The 21,785-nt window shown below is 42.3% G+C and overlaps 1 protein-coding gene across 2 annotated transcripts in view; it reads right to left on the reverse strand.

The window, feature by feature from the left end:
- Positions 1-21,785, reverse strand: part of Trip4 (thyroid hormone receptor interactor 4) — a 63,047-nt gene that overhangs the window by 19,767 nt on the left and 21,495 nt on the right. For both annotated transcript variants that reach the window (XM_069995181.1, XM_069995182.1), the window contains exons 8-11: positions 20,590-20,713; positions 19,290-19,477; positions 11,090-11,214; positions 9,356-9,447 (exon numbers count right to left, since the gene is read on the reverse strand). In XM_069995181.1, the coding sequence (XP_069851282.1) occupies positions 9,356-9,447; positions 11,090-11,214; positions 19,290-19,477; positions 20,590-20,713 (529 nt within the window). The remainder of the gene's footprint in view (positions 1-9,355; positions 9,448-11,089; positions 11,215-19,289; positions 19,478-20,589; positions 20,714-21,785) is intronic.

Here is a 21,785-nt window from a genome sequence, read left to right on the forward strand (position 1 = left end):
TAAAAGTGACAAATATCTCCTAAGATTCAGAATATGATAAGCATGCATTTAGTTTGTATTATTGACTGCTTGTCACTGAAATAGGGTGTGGTATTGCATAACCTTAATCGTAATAATCAAGAAGCTAAGGCAGAAGGATTTCAAGTTCCAGACAAACCTGGGCTACAGTAGTGAGTTCTAGGCCAGTATGGGTTACATAGCAAGACCCTCTCTTGGCCAGGCGCGGGGGGGGGGGGGGGGGGGGGGGGAGACTGGATATAGTCCTGTACATCTGTAAGCTCAGGTACACAGGAGGTGGTTGTGAGGACTGCAGCTCCAGGCCAGCCTAGGAACAAAGTTAGCAAAGTCCCCAATCCCAACAAAGTAGGTTGGGCATCTTGGCTCGTGTCTATAACCCCAGTTACTGGGGAGGCATAGAATAGAGGAAAGGGTCTGAGGAGACTCTATCCAAAAAATAAGCCGGTGCTGGTGGCTCACGCCTATAATCCTAGCTACTCAGGAGGCTGAGATCTGAGGATCTCGGTTCAAAGCCAGCATGGGCAGGAAAGTCCATGAGACTCTTTTTTTTTCTTTTTTTTTTTTTTGTCGGTTGTGGGTCTTGAACTCTGGGCCTGGGCGCTGTCCCTCAGCTCTTCAGCTCAAGGCGAGCGCTCTACCACTTGAGCTACAGCGCCACTTCCGGTTTTCTGGTGATTTATTGGAGATAGGAGTCTCACGGTCTTTCTTGCCCGGGCTGGCTTTGAACCGCGATCCTCAGATCTCAGCCTCCTGAGTAGCTAGGATTACAGGCGTGAGCCACCAGCGCCCGGCCTCCATGAGACTCTTATCTCCAATAAACCACTAGAAAACTGAAGTGGCGTTGTGGCTCAAGTGGTAGAGCACTCGCCTTGAGCTGAAGAGCTGAGGGACAGCGCCCCGGCCCAAAGTTCAAGACCCACGACCAACAAAAAAAAAAAAAGAAAAGAAAAGAAAAGAAAAGAAAAATAATTAAACAAAAGACCCCTCTTTGTAAATAATGTAATAAGCTAATAAAAAATAAAATAGTAAGTAAGTAAACAAACAAAAAGGGTGGGGATTTAACCCAAATGGTAAAACAGAAGGTCCTGAGTTCAAGCTCCAATACCATCAAAGATTTTGGATCCAGACTTTCCATACAAGTTTCATGCCTTCTAGTATTTTTATCTGTCCTTTGTGTATGTGTGTGCCCCATCCTGGGATTTGAACTCAGGGACTAGGCATTTCCCATAGTTTTTTCCACTCAGAGCTGGTGCTCTATCACTTGAACCACAGACTCCATAATTTGGTGGTTAATTAGAGATAAAGAGTCTCATGGACATTTCTGCCCAGGTTGGCTTCAAACCACAATCCTCAGATCTCAGCTTGCTAAGTAGCTAGGATTACTGGAGTGAGCCACTGGCCCCCCACTTGTCTGTCTTATTTTTCTCTCTCCTCTCCAGGGTCTCACTATGCAGTGATGTAATTCTTCAGCTTCAGCATAACTTTGCACTATCCATACTCAATAATCTTAGCTGCTGCTCTTAAAAATAGTTATCTTGGGCTAGGGGGTGTAGATGAATACCACATCATTTGCATAGCATTGTGAAGACTACAGGTTCAATCCCCAACATCATAAACAAAGGACAACAACAAAACACAGTTAATCTTCACTTCTTATTTTTATATGGTTGATAACATACTTATATTTTAGATATCTGAGGGAAGAACAAGGCAGATTTATGTTTCTTTTTTTTTTTTTTTTTTGCTGGTCATGGGGCCTGAACTCTGGTTTGGGCGCTGTCCCTCAGCTCTTCAGCTCAAGGCTAGCGCCCTACCACTGGAGCCACAGCGCCACTTCCGGCTTTTTCTGCTTTATGTGGTGCTGAGGAATCGAACCCAGGGCCTCATGCTTGCAAGGCATGCACTCTACCACTGAGCCACCTTCCCAGCCCAGATTTATGTTTCTTTTAGTATTTCAAGTGGTGTCTGACTTCCAGTAGGTACCATGTTGGATAAATATAAGAAAATCTTAAGAATAAAAAAAAAAGCTCAAAGACAGTGCCCAAGCCTCAAGTTCAAGCCCCAGCACACACACACACACACGCATGGTGACATACCTGTAATGCTATCATCTCTGTTACTCAGAAGGCAGAAGAAAGAAAACCTTGAGTTTAAGGCTATCCTCCCCCAAAACTAACAAGACACTGTCTCAAAACCTAAATATTCCTAGCCACTCAGGAGGTTGAGATCTGAGAATCAAGGTTTGGAGTCAGCATGTACAAATCCAAGAGATTGATCTCTAGCCAAAAGCCAGAAATAGAGGTGTGGTAAAGTGGTAGAGCACCAGAAGTGAGTGAAAATGCTGAGCAAAAGCTCAAGATATGGGCTGGGAAGGTGGCTCAGTGGTAGAGCGCTTGCCTTGCATGCCTGAGGCCCTGGGTTCGATTCCTCAGCACCACATAAGCAAAAAGAAAAAAGCCAGAAGTGGCACTGTGGCTCAAGTGGTAGAGCGTTAGCCTTGAGGTGAAGAGCTGAGGGACAGTGCCCAGGCCCAGAGTTCAGGCCCCATGACTGGACCCAAAAAGAAAAGCTCAAGATATGAGTTTAAGTCCCAGTACAGGCACAAAAATGGTAGGAGGGAGGGAGGGAGGGAATGAAGGAGGGAGGAGAAGGAGGGCATGGTTCAAGTTATAGAACACTTGACAGATACAATAACAAGTCCCCAGATTCAATCCCAAATACTGCAATGCATGAGCATGAACCTAAGCATACACGCATACACATACCTTAAACCATTTTCAAATGGGTACTTGATGGTTTGTTTTTGCAATGTTCAGGATTGAACCCAAGGCACTGTACTTGCTAGGCGTTTTACCATGTGTGCTAAATCCCCAACCCAAGATAGCCTGCTCTGGCCTAGAAACTCTAGTAATGTTTCTAGTCTTCATTAGAATTCTGAAGACACATTCTCTATCTTACTCAAGTGAACTGTGATTTTAAAGAATTGCTTGCAGGCCAGGCACCAGTGGCTTACGCCTGTAATCCTAGCTATTCAGGAGGCTGAGATCTCAGGATCATGGTTCAAAGCCAGCCTGGGTGGGAAACTCCATGAGACTCTTATCTCCAATAAACCACTACAAAACTGGAAGTGGTGCAGTGGCTCAAGCAGTAGAGTGCTCACCTTGAGCTGAAGAGCCCAGGGACAGTGCCCAGGCCCAGAGTTCAAGCCCCAGGACTGACCAAAAAAAAAAAAACTAGGTGGTAGTGACATACATTTTTTTTTCTTTGTTGGACTTAGATAGTAGCCTTCAAGATCCCTTAGGAGTCTTCTGAAGTCTATTAGTTGGTAGATTTTCTCAGTACAACAGAGGGGACATTTTAATTTTTTTTCTTGCAGTGCTAAGATAAAACCCAGGGCATCACATATACTAGGCAAGTATTCTATCACTGAGCTATAGCCCCAAATGCACACATATTTTAAAAGGCACTTGTGGGTCATGCTTGTAATCCTAGCTATACAGGAGGCTGAAATCTGAGGATCAAGATTCAAGCTAGCCCAAGCAGGAAAGTCCTTAATAATCTTATTTCTAATTATGCACCAAAAAGCCAGAAGTGGAGATGTAGCTCAAATGGTAGAGCATTAGCCTTGAGCAAAAAAAATAAGGGACAGAGCCCAGGTCCTGAGTTCAAGCCCCAAGGACCAGCACATGTGGAAAAAAAAAAAGTAATTGGTTGGAGATGTGGCTTGAGGTTAGAGTACTCGCCTAGGAAGTGGTAGGCCCTAAGTTCAAGCCCCAATACACACACAGACACACAGACACACACACACGGAGACGGAGACAGAGCAGAGAAAGACAGAGACAGAGATACAGAGAAATTGAGGGACTTAGCATTTTCAATGTTAATGCCTGGATTGACTATTGACTATTCCTTCATTTTCTAATTTCTCACTTCTTAGACTCACAGAAGATCCATAGTGAAAGAAGCTGATGATTTCAGCACACCGAGTACTACTTATAATCTTCCTGAAGATCTCTGTGGTTTAGATGCTCTTACAAAAATAGAAAAGTAATACTCTCTTCTGTACTAGAAAACTGCAGTTCTATTGCTGGTGTCAATTACTGTCAATAGGGACCCAGTAGAATCATAATTCTGCATAATTCCTTGAAGATAGGTGCTTACTATTAGAAAAACCATGCAATCAAATGAACTAAAGGGTCAGAAATTTGGCAGAAGAGGAACGGCTTCAGTTCAGAAGAAAAAGAATGATCAATAACCTTGGAGATTTCAGACAAATCAGATTTTCCTTGGAAGGCAGGGATATAAATAGCACAAACCCAACACAGACACACAGAAACAAAAGCCACCAACCAACTCAACTTTGTTTGAAAACTTGTTAGGGCTAGAGAACTGTTCACAACCACAGCTGCTAATGGTTATGGATTTGGCAATCAAAATGTCTTTTAGAAAAAAAATAAGTTTTAACTGCCTTACTATTGAGGTTACAGACCACAGCCTTGATGCATTGTTGCAGTCAACATCCTCCCTGCTGATTTTGAGAGCTTACATCTGCTGTTGGCAGATAAAATACTGGCAAACAGCATGGGTTCCTTCCAGAGGCTATAGGAGAAGCTTTAAGGAAAGGGCTCTCATCTACCTTTCTTCTATAGTCTTATCCATGTCTGCCCTGTCTAGGTTGGTCCCCTTATATTACTCAGGAGGGCTGAGGATCTGGTGGCATTTTATTGTATTGGCACAAATTATGCATGCTGGCCAAACTTGTATTAAAAGATAAAAGGAATACAAGTTCTTAGCTTAGGGAAAAGCATGCTAAACACATCTTTTTTTTTTTTTGTAAAGCCATTTATAGTATAGTGTACTTGATTCTAAAACTCACATGAACAAAAAACTCTTTTTTCTTTAAAGCGTAGTAAACGATCACAATATGCCAGAAATAGTGAAGACTTAGTGTATTTTAGTTTGGCAGAGACAGGCTAAGAATGTGAGGTCAGAAGTAAATTGCTAGGCTGAGAATGTGGTTTAGTGGTAGATTGCTTGCCTGGCATGCATAAAGCTCTGAGTTCGATTCCTCAGCACCACATATACAAAAAAAGCTGGAAGTGGCGCTGTGGCTCAGGTGGTAGAGTACTAGCCTTGAGCAAAAGAAGCTTAGGGACAGTGCCCAGGCCCTGAGTTAAAAAAAAAAAAAAAAGTAAATTGCTGAGTTTCTTCAGGGAAGAGAAAAAAAGAACAAAATAAATGTGGTCCAAGTCACATAGGAAGTTAATTTTGGTTGAAATAAAAACAATCAGATGAACACTGGTTCACAAAGAGAACATAGGGCTGGGAAGGTGGCTCAGTGGTAGAGCGCTTGCCTTGCATGCCTGAGGCCCTGGGTTCGATTCCTCAGCACCAAATAAGCAAAAAGGAAAAAGCCGGAAGTGGCGCTGTTGCTCAAGTGGTAGAGCGCTTGCCTTGAGCTGAAGAGCTGAGGGACAGCACCCAGGCCCCAGAGCACCGGACCCCCCCAAAAAAAACCAAAAACACAAAGAGAACATAACTTAGCTAGGTGATAAGAAATAAAATGTTGTACAGGGTGCCAGTGGTTCATGCCTGTAATTCTAGCCACTGAGGAGGCTGAGATATGAGGACAGAATTTCAGAGCCAAAGTGGGTAGGAAAGTCTGTGAAACTCTTTTCTCCAATTAACCACAAAAACACTGGAAGCAAAGTTGTGGTAGAGTGCCAGCTATGAGTGAGAAAGATAAGGCCCTGAATTTAACCCCCAGTATCAGCATGTGTTCACTACCACCACCACCCGCCTCCCACCACACAGGAAGTAGGTCAGGTATATAGCAACTGCTTGATACTCAGAAGCTATATATATATACACACACATATATATATACACACATATATATATACACACATACACACACACACACACACACACACACACACACACAAACACACATGCAGAGATTAAAGGCTCTGACAAGTTTCAGGGTAACAAACTGGCTTAATACAAAGGTAACTGTCAGATCTATGTATGTATGGTTGAGGGAACAACTATGCCATGAAACACTTTGGAAAATGCTAGTAAAAGGATTTTGCTCCTCAACTCTTACTTCTTCAGAAACAATGTGGTAGAGCACTTGCCCTAGAGAATTACAGAGGTTGTATAATAATAACATACAAGGTGACTCCACTTCTCACATCACAGAACTCCAGTTCAGAGACAGATGGATGATTAGCAAGGATGATCTAGATGTTTTCCAAAAGGCAGCCAAATACCAAAGCTACAATATTGTTGTTGTTGTTGTTGTGCTTTGGATTGAATTCATGGCCTTGTATATACTAGCAAGCACTATGTTACTGAGCTACATATCCAGCCTCCAAAGCTATGACCTTTAAAAGTCATAACATCTATAACCAAGAAGTAATACCAAGATATGGCTATTGTCCATTCTAAATATTCATATGCTACCCCAGATGATGGGAAATGCCAAAGAAAAGCTGATGATCATGGGGAAATAATATGGGATTCCTGTGCTCAATGAAGCATTTTCGTAGATTCTAATATCATACATAAGGAAAATTTATAAGGAGAGTTGCCAGGACCTCCAGCTGGGAACATATGGGAGGATTCTTACATTTTTACAGGCTGCTTTCAGCAATTCAAGACATAAAACATAATATAAGCTCATGGAAGAGCATCATGCTGACCTCCAAGAGGGTTATCCCTGATAAAGCAAAAAAATCTATGTTTTGTTAGATTTGTAATTCTTATAAGCCTCACAGTACTCACACACATTAAAATTGCAGCTTCCTATCCTCTATACAATCTGGGGTAGAAATAAGATTGGTTCACTGTCCAAAGATTGAAATCAAATCATTTGACCTTGTATCAGGTAGCACTTCACTTGACTGAAAAATGAGAAAACACAGCAAAGCCCCTTGCCAAAACCACTGTCCAAACCAGATGCAGCTGGGTTCTCTTTTACAATGCAAAGACAACATGAAAAGAACAAAATGCATTGAGTTAGACTAAGCTGTTAATGACTGAGTCTCTAAAATTGTAAAGCCTACACTAATGAAGTACTTCTGTAATTATTTGTCCTAGACTAAAATAAAGGGTTGGGGTGGGAAGAAAGACAGAGGGAGTGGCTTCGTGGTAAAGCACTTGCCTAGCAAGTGTCAAGCACAAGTTTTGAACGCTAGACCAGGAAAAAAATGCAAATTAATCTGAAAAACAAAGCATTTACCAAAAAATTTAAGTTGAAGTACATGCAATGCACACTGCCTAAGGTGCCTGTACAAAGAATAGGAAAAACATTGTTAGATAAGACTTGCTCTGCTTCAAGGATGGACTATCCTTGTTTGGATTTCTGCCAGGGTGAGCCTAACTATAAAAATTTTAGGGCTGGGAAGGTGGCTCAGTGGTAGAGCGCTTGCTTTGCATGCATGAGGCCCTGGGTTCAATTCCTCAGCACCACATAAGCAGAAAAAAAAAGCCGGAAGTGGCGCTGTGGCTCAAGTGGTAGAGCACTGGCCTTGAGCTGAAGAGCTGAGGAACAGCACCCAGGCCCAGAGTTCAGGCCCCACGATCGGACGCCCCCGCCCCCTCCCCCAAAAAAAATTTAGGCCAGCTGGGCACTGTTGGCTCATGCCTGTAATCCTAGCTTCTTAGGAGGCTGAGATCTGAGGATCACAGTTCAAAGCCAACTCAGGCAGCAACATTCGTGATACTCTTATCTGCAATAAACCAGTCAGAAAACTGGAAGTGGCGCTGTGGCTCAAATGGTAGAGGGCTTGCCTTGAGCTGAAGAGACCAGGCCCAGAGTTGAAGCCCCGTGTGAAAAAAAAAAATTCTAGGCCAGGGCTGGGAAGGTGGCTCAGTGGTAGAGTGCTTGCCTTGCATGTATGAGGCCCTGGGTTCAATTCCTCAGCACCACATAAGCAGAAAAAGCTGGAAGTGGCCCTGTGGCTCAAGTGGTAGAGCGCTATCCTTAAACTGAAGAGCTGAGGGACAGCACCCAGGCACAGAGTTCATTCAGGTCTCACTACCGACAAAAAAAAAAAAAAATTCCCTGGCCAGGTACAGGTGGTTCACATCTGTTAATCCTAACTATTCAGAAGGCTAGATCTAAGGATCATGGTTTGAAGCCAGTCCCAGCAAGAAAGTGCATGAGTATTTTTTTTTTTTTTGGTCGGTCGTGGGGCTTGAACTCTGGGCCCAGGTGCTGTCCCTCAGCTCTTCAGCTCAAGGCGAGCGCTCTACCACTTGAACTACAGCGCCACTTCTGGTTTTCTGGTGGTTTATTGGAGATAGGAGTCTCACAGTCTTTCCTGCCCAGGCTGGCTTTGAACCATGATCCTCAGCTCTCAGCCTCCTGAGTAGCTAGGATTACAGGTGTGAGCCACCAGCGCCCGGCTCCATGAGTATTTTTTTTTTTTTGGGTCCGGTCGTGGGGCCTGAACTCTGGGCCTGGGCACTGTCCCTCAGCTCTTCAGCTCAAGGCTAGCGCTCTACCACTTGAGCCACAGCGCCACTTCCGGCTTTTTTCTTTTTGCTTATGTGGTGCTGAGGACTCGAACCCAGGGCCTCTTGCCTGAAAGGCAAGCGCTCTACCACTGAGCCACCTTCCCAGCCCTCCATGAGTATTTTATTTCCAATTAAGCACCTAAAAAGCTGGCAGTAGAGCTGTGGTTCAAATGGTAGAGTGCTAGTCTTGAGTGAAAAAGCTCAGGGACAGTGCCCAGGCCCTGAGTTCAAGCTCTAGGACTGGCACCAAAATAACAAAACAAAACCTTTACCTCACAGAAAGATTTCAATGACACGAAAGTCCTCTGACTCCCCCTACTGTTCAAAAATGTGCTTCGGTCATGTAGTTCAATCCTTAGTGACCAAAAATTGAAAGTACCTACATCAATACACAAATATGTACACTTATACATGCACAGTCTCAATGTGTCACAGTCAAAAAAAACCATCCTGATGCTGGTGGCTCACGCCTATAATCCTAGTTACTAAGGATACTGAAATATGAATAACTAAGTATACTGAAATCTGAGGATCAAGGTTCAAAGCCAGCCCGAGCAGGAAAGTCCAGGAGACTCTTATCTCCAATTAACCACCAGAAAGCTGGAAGTGGTGCTATGGCTCAAAGTGGTAGAGCACTATCTTTGAATGACAAAGCTCCTGAATAAGGTCCAGGTTCAAGCCCTACCACCACCACCAACAACAACAAAAATTAAATCTCAAACACATTCACCAATCCTGAGTTCAACATCATGGACTGAATGCTTCAGAAAAAGCAGTAACAGGCATCTGCCCAGGACAAGTAGTCTCTACTTACCTGCTCCTTAAATTGCTTCTGGGACAAGCACTCAATTAGGTCCACACATCCCAGAAGACAACCTGATGGATAGTCATTTGGAAATTCCACATCTGCATCAAGAATAAGAAAAGGATTGGATAAATTTCCTTCTTTGTGATCCTGAAATGCAAGAATCTGTTTTCAATTCTGAATAACTTTTTCCATTATCTCTGCAGACATAAGGAAAGCAATGAGGTTTTTATTTGGCACAACTCAATGTATTTTGGCAAAAGAAAAACACAAACAAAAAAAAAAACTAGTCAGAAGCTTGTTTTGTCTTCTATCCACATGTTAAGGTAGGGAATTTTTTCCTTTAGAAAAGTTCTTTAGGGGCTGGGAATGTGGCTTAGTGTTAAGAGTGTTTGACTCAAATGTGTGAAGAAGCCCTGGGTTCGATTCCTTAGTACCACATATACAGAAAAATCCGGCAGTAGGTTATGGCTCGAGTGATACAGTGCTAGCCTTGAGCAAAAGAAGCTCAGGGACAGTGCCCAGGCCCTGAGTCAAGCCCCAGGACTGGCAAAAAAAAAAAAAAAAAAAAAAAAAGTTCTTAATACCATCAAATTTGAAGGATGCTACAAGTTCATACTAAACAAATCCTACTATATTCAGCTGAATCAGACTGAGGTTTGGTGATGGGTTTTAGAAACAAAGAAAGGTAACTATAAGAGGAAAACCATTAAAATGGGGGAAAAACAACAACAAGAACATAAGAAAGATTGTCAGAACACACATTTAAAATAAGCCAGTCATATCAGTCAAAACAAATATGTTTTTAAGAAAACATGCATTTTTGACACCTAGTGATTACTTTAGCCTGGTTTCTTTTAAAGATAGTTCTATAATTATGCTTTCTTGCCTGGCACTGGTGGCTCACACCTATAATCCTAGCTATTCAGGAAACAGATCTGAGGATCACTGCTCAAAGCCAGCCTGTACAGGAAAGTCTATGAGACTCGAGCACCAGCCTTAAACAAAAATGCTAAGAGACAGTGCCTAGACCCTGAGCTCAAGTCCCAGGACTGGCACACATATACATACACAAAAATATGCTTCCATTCTGCCTTCAAAACAGATGTATGATTTGGATAAAGGGAAAGATACAGGTAAGAAGGTTTTGGGTTTTTTTTTCCCCAGGACTTAAAGGGGGTGGTTACTAAAATTAATTCTATGCTTGATTTATTCATATCTGACAACAGGTGTCAATATGGTTCATTATTTACTAAAAAAGATTCTTGGCTGGGCACTGGTGGCTCATGCCTGCAATCCTAGCTACTCAGGAAGTTAAGGTCTGAGGATCACAGTTCAAATCCAACCTATATAAGAAAGTCCATGAGACTCATGGCCAAAACTGTAAGTGGCATTGTGACTCAAAGTGGTAGAGCACTTAGCCAAAGCTCTACTTCTGCAATCCTCAGATCTCAGGCTCCTGAGTAGCTAGGATTACAGGTGTGAGCCACCAGCACCAATTTAGGTGCTAGTTAGTTAGGTGATTTCTGGTATTCGAAACATACTTTTATTTGTACTCTTGAGATAATAAATGGTTTGAACAGCTGCCTATGATTTTCCCCTGACAAACTAATAAACATGTTAACGGTTTAAAAGTTCCCTTCAGCCAAGATAAGGTCACAGGAAGAAAGAGTGAAAGAAGATGAATGTTAATCAATGACTTCTCTCTCCAGAATAAAACAAAGGAGAATGCATGACTGATACCTTTCCCACGAAGAAGTCGATAGGTAGCCTGGAGTTCTGAGACTTCTTGAGGGGAGGGTTTTTTGCCTGTGGCTGCTATCCAAAGTCGTCCTCGGTGGGGGGTGTACCAGGATCTGCCCTCCACCCTTAAACAAATACAAATTTAGTAGGAAGAATCTAAATTCCATTTTCCTGGAAGAGGAAACATAATATACAACAAACACTATGGCAAACTATAGAAGATACCTCACCAAGAGGCAATGTTTTGTGAAAAACACTTTTGTCACATAATACCTTTCCCTTGAGGATGAACCCTGTTCTTTAATTTACTACTTGACAGATGATTTCAGACCTGGAATTCTCACTTATATTGGGACTTCTATAATCCCAACTTTTATTTTTAAGGCATCCAAATTGACATACAGGTAAGAAAAATCTTGTTCTTCAAGTGGAAAGTTAACTCTGTCCCTGAAGATTTGTTAATCTATCATCCAATGTAAGAAAGTCCTTATGTACACCTCACCCCCAAGAATTTTATTTGTAATTACCATTTAATAGAATTCAAGTAAATAAAAATAAACTTTGCTACCACACCTGTGTGTATATAGGGTTCTGTTCAATGTGGAAAATGAAACAACCTATGTAGTTTGAAAGAATCTTTATGTATCATTATCTTGCCCATGTAATTGAAATCCCTCTGTATTTTCACAATAAAAAAAAATCTTTATGTAGAATTAACAATACATTCAAGAGAATTTAATTACTTTGCTATTTTTAAATTTTTTTATTGTTCTTACAAAGGTGATGTACAGAGTGGTTACAGTTTTATAAGTCAGGTAAAAAGTACAATTCTTTTTGGACAGTGTCATTCCCTTGTTCTCTTTTAGTATTTGCATTTTTTTTTTTTTTTTTTTTTTTTTGGTCAGTTGTGGGGTTTGAACTCTGGGCCTAGGCACTATCCCTGAGCTCTTCAGCTCAAGTCTAGCACCCACCTATTTTACAACTTTTTTTTTTTTTTTGGGTCCGGTTGTGGGGCCTGAACGCTGGGCCTGGACGCTGTCCCTCAGCTCTTCAGCTTAAGGCTAGCACTCTACCACTTGAGCCACAGCGCCACTTCCGGCTTTTTTCTTTTTGCTAATGTGGTGCTGAGGAATCGAACCCAGGGCCTCATGCATTGCAAGGCAAGCGCTCTACCACTGAGCCAACTTCCCAGTCCTACAACTTTTTTTTTGATCATGGGGCTTGAACTCTGGGTCTGGGTGCTGTCCCTCAGCATTTCAGTTCAAGGCTAGCGCGCTCTACCACTTGAACCACAGTGCCATTTCAGGTTTTCTGAGTGGACTATTGGAGATAAGAGTTTCAAGGCCTTTCCTGCCTAGGCTGGCTTTTAAACAGTGATCCTCAGATCTCAGCCTCCTGAGTACCTAGGATTACAGGTGTGAGCCACCACACCCGGCATTATTTTACAACTTTTTAAGAACTACCAAAGACACTTCTCTTCACCTCCTACAATAATTACATGGAATACTGTCATAATCACAGATACACTTTTTCTATTGTTTGTTTTTGGTCAGTTGTGGGCTATGAACTCAGAACTTGGGTGCTGTCCTGGAGCTATTTTATTCTCTTTGTTTCTTTTTTTTTGGGTCCGGTCGTGGGGCCTGAACTCTTGGTCTGGGCGCTGTCCCTCAGCTCTTCAGCTCAAGGCTAGCACTCTACCACTTGAGCCACAGCACCACTCCCGGCTTTTTTTTTTCCGGCTTATGTGGTGCTGAGGAATCGAACCCAGGGCCTCAGGCATACAAGGCAAGTGCTCTACCACTGAGCCACCTTCCCAGCCCTGGAGTTATTTTATTCAATGCTAGTGGTCTACCACTTGAGCCACAGTGCTACTTCCAGCTTTTTTGAATAGTTTATTGGAGATAAGAATCTCACAGAAAGCTGGGAGCACCAGTGGCTCAAGCCTATAATCCTAGCTATTCGGGAGGCTGAGATCTAAGGATCTTATGCCTGTAATCCTAGCTATTCAGGAGGCTGAGATCTAAGGATAGCAGTTCAAAGCCAACCAGGGCAGGAAAGTCTGTGAGACTCTTATCTCCAATAAACCACCAGAAAACCAGAAGTGGTGCTGTGGCTCAAGTGGTAGAGTGCTAGCCTTGAGCTGAAGAACTGAAGGACAGTGCCCAGGCCCAGAGTTCAAGCTCCACGACAAAAAGCAAAAAAAAAAAAAGAAAAGAAAAGAAAAGAAAAGTCACACAGAGTTTCTTGCCCAGGCTGGCTTCAACTGCAATTCCCACGTTCCAGTGTAGGGAGTAGCTAGGATTACAGGCATGAGTCACTGGCACCTAGCCAAAAGATTCTTAGCTCTATGTAGCCAGCAAAAAGCTCGAAGTGGAAGCACGACTCAAGTAGTAGAGCGCCAGCAGTAAGCAAAAAGGCCAAATGAGAACACAAGGCCCCGAGTTCAAGTGTGGCTGACACAATAGGAAAAAAAAGTTACTGGGTAGTATGAAAAAAAGAGTTACTGAGTAGTGCAGTCACCCAATGTATTTCCGTGGGGTTAGTTATAGGATAGTTATAGTTCTTTTCAGTGAGAAAAATCTTAGTAACAGAGATCCAAAAATAAGATGAGACAAGTGTGAACATTCTGATTCTCTTAACAGAAGGTAGGTTGTTTACTTTTCTACATTGGAAAATGGAGACACATAAACTGCAGAGAATCGAATGAGAGAACAGACATCTGAAAGCACGGTTGTCTTGGAGCAAAACCAGATTCACACACACATTTCAAAGTCAAAGCAAGCAAGTCTGATTTCAATAGGAGAGGAAAACTAGAGTGTACCGTAGTCAAGGAGGGAAATGAAAGCAAATAGTTCAATTACCACTGCAAAAATGGCTGGTCCTAAGTGCTCATAATTGTTATTTCCAGAAAGTAGGGAAATGACTGTGAGGTTTGTGCAAAGGAATGCAAAGAGAACTTAACAAACCTGAATAATTTTAGTTCTGTCTTTGTCACTAACTAGCTCTGTGATTCTGAGCAATCTACTATACATTGGCTTGCCTCAGGGTTTTCATTTGTCAGACTGTGATACTAGGCTAATCTGGTTTAGGGAGCTACTATTTTAGAAATTAAAATTCTAGGCCAGGAGTCTGTGGTTCATGCCTGTAATCCTATCTGCTCAGGAAGCTGAGATCTGAGGATCACAGTTCCAAGCCAGCCCAGGCAGTAAAGTCTGTGAGACTTGTAGCTCCAATAAAACACTAGAAAACTGGAAGTAGTGCTATGGCAATTAGCCACCAAAAAGCTGAAAGTGGAGCTATGGCTCAAGTGGTATAAAGTGCTAGCCTTAAGTGAAAAAGCTAAGGGACAGCACCCAGGCCCCGAGTTCAAGCTCCAGTACCGGCACTAAAAAAATAAATAAGCCAGGTGCTGGTAGAGCACTCCCATTGAACAAAAGCAGCTCAGGGACAGCACCCAGGCCCACAGTTCAAGCCCCAGGTCCAGCAGAAAGAAAGGAGGGAGGGAGGGAGGGAGGGAGGAAGGAAGGAAGGAAGGAAGGAAGGAAGGAAGGAAGGAAGGAAGGAAGGAAGGAAGGAAGGAGAGATAAAGAAAGAAAGAGAAAGAAAGAAAGAAAGAAAGAAAGAAAGAAAGAAAGAAAGAAAGAAAGAAAGAAAGAAAGAGGGGGGGAGGGAGAGAAGGAGGAAGGAAAATAAAAGACAAAGCCAGAACTTGGTACCGGTGGCTCATGCCTGTAATAATGCTAAGCAGGAAGCTGAGATATGAGAATCACAGTAGGCCAGGCGCCAGTGGATTACACCTGTAATCCCAGCTACTCAGGAGGCTGAGATCTGAGGATCATGGTTCAAAGCCAGCCCAGGCAGCAAAGTCCATGAGACTCATAGCTCCAATAAACCACTAGAAAACTGGAAGTGGTGCTATGGCTTAAAGTGGTAGAGCGCTCTCCTTGAGCTGAAGAGCGCAGGGAGAGCACCCAAGCCCAGAGTTAAAGCCCCACAACCAACAACAACAACAAAAAAAACAACTGGAAGTGGCACTGCGGCTCAAGTGGTAGAGCACTAGCCTTGAGTACAAATAGGCTCAGGGACAGTATCCAGGCCCTGAGTTCAAGCCCCTGGACTGGCAAAAAAAAAAAGTCACAGGAACTTTTCTGCCCAGGGTAGCTTCGAACTGTGATCCTCAAGATCTCAGCTTCCTGAGTAGGTAGGATTACAGGCATAAGCCACTGGCACCCAGGCAAAATTCTATTTATTAAATTTTTTTTTACCCTTAAGCTAGGACATTGCCAGGCATATACAACTCTAATAGATAAAAGAAAAATGAGGGCTGGGAAGGTGGCTCAGTGGTAGAGTGCTTGCCTTGCATGCATGAGGCCCTGGGTTCGATTCCTCAGCACCACATAAGCAGAAAAAAAAAGCCAGAAGTGGCGCTGTGGCTCAAGTGGTAGAGTGCTAGCCTTGAGCTGAAGAGCTGAGGGACAGCACCCAGGCCCAGAGTTCAGGCCCCACGACTGGACCAAAAAAAAAAAAAAAAAAGAAAAATGAGCATGTTGCAAAAACAAACAAACAAACAAACAAACCACACACACGCAAAAGAAAAACCAAGGGGGGGGCGGGAGGATTGGGTGGGGGGGCAGGGGGGAGGATGGGAAGGGGAAACAAAGGAGGAAGCTACAATACTTGGTAAGAAATGTATTCATTATCTTGCCCATGTAATTGTAACCCCTCTGTACAGTATTTTCACAATAAAAATAAATAAAAATTAAAAAAAGAAAAACCAAATATAAACATATACAATGACCTCACGTTATGACAATTTGCATAAGAAAAAGAACAGAAATAAACATTTCAAAATGCTAACAGCTATTTCTTGGCTATTTTTCTTAGCTCTTTCTAGGTATATTAATATAATTACAGGTGAGCTTTCTTTTTCTAGCTATTTTAATTTTATGATTTCTATTTCCATGTATTTAAAAAAAGAGTGAATGTAGAAACTGAAGCCATGCACAGTGGAACATGCTTGTAATCTCAGCTACCAGGGCATCAGAGATTCTGGGATCACAGTTTGAGGCCAACCTAGGCAAAAAAAAAAGTCTTGAGACTTTATCTCAACCAACTGGCTGGTAAGGTGGCCAGGGAAGGTGTCTATTAGCCCAAGTTGCATAGGAAACGAGATACACTGGCATACACCTGTCATTCTAACAACAAACAACATCACAAATAGGAAGACTGGAATCCAGGTGGCCTGAGCATAAAGTAGAACTTTATCTGGAAAATAAGCAATGCAAAAAGAGGCAGATGGACAGCTCAAGTGGTAGTGTGCCTGACTAGTAAGCCAGTTCTTAGTTCTGCCAAAAAAAATGTTTTTTAAATGAATTAAGAAGAAACGTAAGAAGCCATGATAGTGATTATGATTAACTAGAATGATTCAGTTCTAGGGGCTGGGAAGTTGGCTCAGTGGTAGAGCGCTTGCCTTGCATGCCTGAGGCCCTGGGTTCGATTCCTCAGCACCACATAAGCAAAAAGAAAAAAGCCGGAAGTGGCGCTGTGGCTCAAGTGGTAGAGCACTGGCCTTGAGCTGAAGAGCTGAGGGACAGTGCTCAGGCCCAGAGTTCAGGCCCCACAACCGGACCAAAAAAAAAAAAAAAAAAGAATGATTCAGTTCTATAATACATGTATTTATCTCTCAATATTTCCCTTCACTTTTCCTTGGAAAGGATTATATAGTAAAATAGTTTCTCAATATGGCTAGCCAGAGAAACTATTTTTTTGTTCTAGTCCTGGGGCTTGCACTCAGGGCCTGGGTGCTGTCCCTTAGCTTTTTTTTGTTCAATGGTAGCACTGTACCACTTTCAGGTGTTTTTTTTTTTTTTTTTTTTTTGGATAGCTAATTGGACATAGGAATCTCACAAGCTTATAATCCTAGCTTCTCAGGAGGCTAAGATTTGAGCCCAGCAGGAAAGTCCATGAGATTCTTATCTCCAATTAACTATCAGAAAATCAGAAGTAACTCTGTAGCTTGAAGTAGCAGAGCAAAATAGGCCAGTGATAATGCCCAGGCCCTGAGTTCAAGCACTAGGAGAAAAAAAAATTCCTGGACTTACCCCCCAGGGCTGGCTTGGAACTGTGATCCTCAGATCTCATACTCCTAAAAAGCTAAGATTATAGAATGAGCCACAGGCATCCACTCCAAAAGACTTTCTTCCAAAGATGAAAAGACTACATTCCTACCCTTTTATGGTTTACATATTTCTGGATACATTTGTCTACCTGCTATATCAATCAATCTATAATCTAGTATTGAATATTGAATCCAGGGCCTTATGTATGCTAAATAAGATCCTTACTACTGTCTGGGAATATGGCTTAATGGTTGAGTGCTTGCCTCACATGCATGAAGCTCTGGGTTCAACTCCTCAGTACCTCATAAACAGAAAAAGCCGGAAGTGGCCCTGTGGCTCAAGTGGTAGAGCACTAGCATTGAGATGAAGAGCTGAGGGACAGCACCCAGGCCCCAGGACTGATAAAAAAAAAAAGAAAGAAAGAAAAAAAGAGTATTACTGGCCTCCAATTCATAATCCTACTTAGCCTCAGAGTAGCTAGGAGTGCATACCCACACTACCATACCAAGCTTCAGTTCATTCTTGTAAGTATTCAGTTAAAAAAAAAGACTATAAAGCCAGGCACTAACCAGGTGCCAGTGGCTCATGTCTGTAATTCTAGCTACTCAGGAGACTGAGATCTGAGGATTGCGTTTCAAAGCCAGCCTGGGCAGGCAAGTCTGTAGGACTCTTACCTCAAATAAACCAGCAAGATGCTGGAAGGCAGAATACCAGCCTTAAGTGAAAAAGCTCAGAGACAGAACTCAGGAACTAACTTCAAGTCTCAGTACCAACACAAGAAAGAAAAGAGAAAAGAACTAGAGAAAAGGAAGGAAGGAAGGAAGGAAAGAAGGAAGGAAGGAAGGAAAGAAGGAAGGAAGGGAAGAAAATTACTATACTACCATTTAGTAATGTATGTATATATATCACATGCATATATACACTCATATTTATTTTTAAAATATTTCTTTTTGTTGGCAGTAGTAGAGCTTGAACTCAGGGTCTTGTGATTGCTTAGGCAGGTATTCTACTTCTGAGCTATTCCACCAACCTCTTATGGATCAGAGACAGGGTTCATCCACCTCTATGCCTGGACTGACCTGGCATGTGATCGTCCTACTTGTACTTCCCCATATCACTGGAATGATAGGTGCACATCACCACACCCAACCATTGAATTTTCCCTGTAGCTTGGGATAATAGTGTGTCATTTCACCCAGCCACTGGTTGGGACAGACGCTTAAGAACTTTTTTTCTGTCTGGCCTTGCCTGAAACTAGGCAGTCTCTGTCAAGGATTACTCCAATGGCTCTTGCCTGGCTAAATTTTTTATTTTTTATTTATTTTTTTATTTTTTATTTTTTTGTCGGTCCTGGGGCTTGAACTTTGGGCCTGGGAGCTGTCCTTCAGCTCTTCAGCTCAAGGTGAACGCTCTACCACTTGAGCTACAGCGCCACTTCCGGTTTTCTGGTGGTTAATTGGAGATAGGAGTCTCACAGTCTCTCCTGCCCGGGCTGGCTTTGAACTGCGATCCTCAGATCTCAGCCTCCTGAGTAGCTAGGATTACAGGCGTGAGCCACCAGCGCCCGGCATTTTTTATTTTTTTTGTCAGTTGCGGGGACTTGAACTCTGGACCTGGGTACTGTCCCTCAGTTCTTTAGCTCAAAGAGAGCGCTCTACCGCTTGAGCCACAGCACCACTTCCAGTTTTCTAGTGGTTTATTGGAGATAAGAGTCTCACAGACTTTCCTGACCAGGCTGGCTTTGAACTGTGATCCTCAGATCTCAGTCTCCTGAGTAGCTAGGATTACAGGTGTGAGCCACCGGCACCGGGCCCTGGCTAAATTTTTTTTTGAGACAGGGTCATGCTAATGTAGCACAAGCTAACATCAAACTCTTGATCCTACTATCAGTCTCCCAAGTACCAAGATACAGGTATACATCACCATATCAGGCCCTATTTGAAGACCTGTGTACTGAAGAACAATATTATAAATCATCACTACATTGGAGAAAATAAATTCTAATCTTAGAGTAACATAAACATAAAAACATTTATGTTACTTTAGGATCTTTCACTGCCATAATTCATTTGAATTCTTACCTTTTAATCCCTCTGACAAGGAAAGAAGCCCAGGGCTGATGCATAGAGAGGCACCAGCCACCATCAAAACCTTCTTGGAATTCTTGATCCTGAATTCGCAACTGATGCTGACGTAAATTGAACTCTAATCCCATTCCTGCTGAATGGAAAGCCTTCTTCTGTGAGGCTGTACTTGTGTGGTCTACCCACTATACAGGGAAAATAAAACAAAGAAAACATATAATTCTGCCTGGCAAGGGAAAAACCTGGGGAAGGTAGTAAAATGAAAGCAGTAATAATAATGAGAAAATTATACTAGGAAAGGAATATTCCCCAGAAAATATTACTCCATCTTTCACTGAAACAAAGCCAAAAAAGAGTAGAGACATTATAAATTCAGTAGGAGTCAGTTATGATGACAAAAGTCCATCTTAGAGACAAATAGAATAGAATGTCTGCATACAACGCTTCCCAATTCCAGTGACAAACTATCACAGCACAAAAGCTGTAACTGTATTGGATAATGAATAACAAATTAATAAATTAAAACATTCTATGGACTACCCATATTCTATAAAAGATAGAACTTGGGGCGGGGCTGGGAAAGTGGCTTAGTGGTAGAATGCTTGCCTTGCATGCATGAGGCCCTGGGTTTGATTCCTTAGTACCACATAAGCAGAAAAAGCTGGAAGTGGTGCTGTGGCTCAAGTGGTAGAGTGCTAGCCTTGAGCTGAAGAACTGAGGGACAGTGTCCAGGCCCATAACCGACAAAAAAAAAAAAGCTACTTAATAAAAGATAGAATTTTTTGGTGGTACTGGTGATCCTGTACAGGATCTCAGACATGCTAAGAAAACACTCCACCACTAGCTACACCCTCAGCCCTATTAGGGGGAGAAGCAGGGCATTAATGATCAAATTTACAGCTTCATACTTGCATGGCAATTCTCTACCACATAAGCCACATCCTCAGTCCTATACGCCCAGACCTCTTGTCTAATGTCCTACAGTAATTTAAATAACACTTTCTTTAAAAAAAATGCTCAGAGGATAATACACTTCATTTTGTCAGGAGTACTTCTATAAAAATCATTAAAAAAATAGGACCATTATGGAAGAAAATGGGAAGGAATATGGAACTTTATTTATAGCATGCTTGGTGGCTTGATGATAAAAAAAAAAAATAGGACCAGAAGATAAGGTTGGTATATGTGGTTAAGAGAACAGACTGGCATCTAAAACCCAGCAAATAAGCACACTTGAAAGGAGAAATATTTGGAGTCGAAATTCTAGCTTTATTAGTGAACAGAAAGACATACAAACCTGTGGAGGGGACTGGTATAGGTTGGGGTTTACCAGAACTCCCAAAGGCTCATCAGATCTATCCAATTTGATCAGTGATTGGTTCAAGGTTCCATCGGAAATGGCCTGTATGGTCTCATCTAACCTGTGATAACAATCCAAAGGGATGCAATAATTGTACTGTTCTTACCACCAACAGAAAACTTTTCTGTAGGATTAAGACCAATTTACAAACACAAATATTAAAGAGAAGCTGAGCAAAACATTAAAGAACAAAGACAAAGACAAAATTCAATACAAAACCTGGGAGAAGAAAAGACTTTTTTTTTTTTGGTTTTTGTTTTTGCCAGTCCTAGGGCCTGAACTCTGGGCCTGGACGATGTCCCTCATCTCTTCAGCTCAAGGCTAGCACTCTACCACTTGAGCCACAGCACCACTTCTGGCTTTTTCTGCTTATGTGATGCTGAGGAATCAAACCCAGGGCCTCATGCATGCAAGGCAAGCACTTTACCACTGAGCCACCTTCCCAGCCACAGAAATGACATTTTTTAAAAAGATCTAAAGCCTGGGCACTGATGGCTCATACCTCTAATGCTAGTTATTCAGGAGGCTGAAATCTGCGGCAGGAAACTCCATGAGATCTTCATCTCCAATTAACCACCAAAAAGCTGGAAGGGAAGCTGTGGCTCAAGTGATAGTGTTAGCCTTGAGCAAGTGAAGCTCAGCAACACCACCCAGGCCCTACATTCAAGCCTCAGTACCAGCCAAAAAACAAAAACAAAAACAAAATCAGCCAGGCCCTGGTAGCTCACACCTGTGGCTACTCAGGAGGCTGAGACTTGAACATTGTGGTTCAAAGCCAGCCCGGGCAGAAAAGTCCATGGGACTCATCTCCAACAAACCACCAGAAAACCGGAAGTAGTGCTGTTGCTCAAGTGGTAGAGTTCTAGCCTTGAGCTGAAGAGCTGAGGGACAGTACCAGGCTGAGTTCAAGGTGCACCACCAACAAAATAAACAAACAAAAAATCAGTACAAATTATACTACATTAATACAGCATCCTAAGGGAGGAAAAGGTGTTTTTTTTTTTTTGTTCCATGTACTAGTCTCAAAGTTCAGAGAAAAAACAAACAAACATAAAATAGCTACTTTTAATTAAGTGTAACTATACATTTCAAACATTTTAATTCAGCCAAATCTGATGACCCTCTCCAAAGAA

Source organism: Dipodomys merriami, unplaced genomic scaffold, assembly GCF_024711535.1.
Source record: "Dipodomys merriami isolate MVZ:Mamm:240054 unplaced genomic scaffold, mDipMer1.0.p SCAF_48, whole genome shotgun sequence".
NCBI classification, from domain to species: domain Eukaryota; kingdom Metazoa; phylum Chordata; class Mammalia; order Rodentia; family Heteromyidae; genus Dipodomys; species Dipodomys merriami.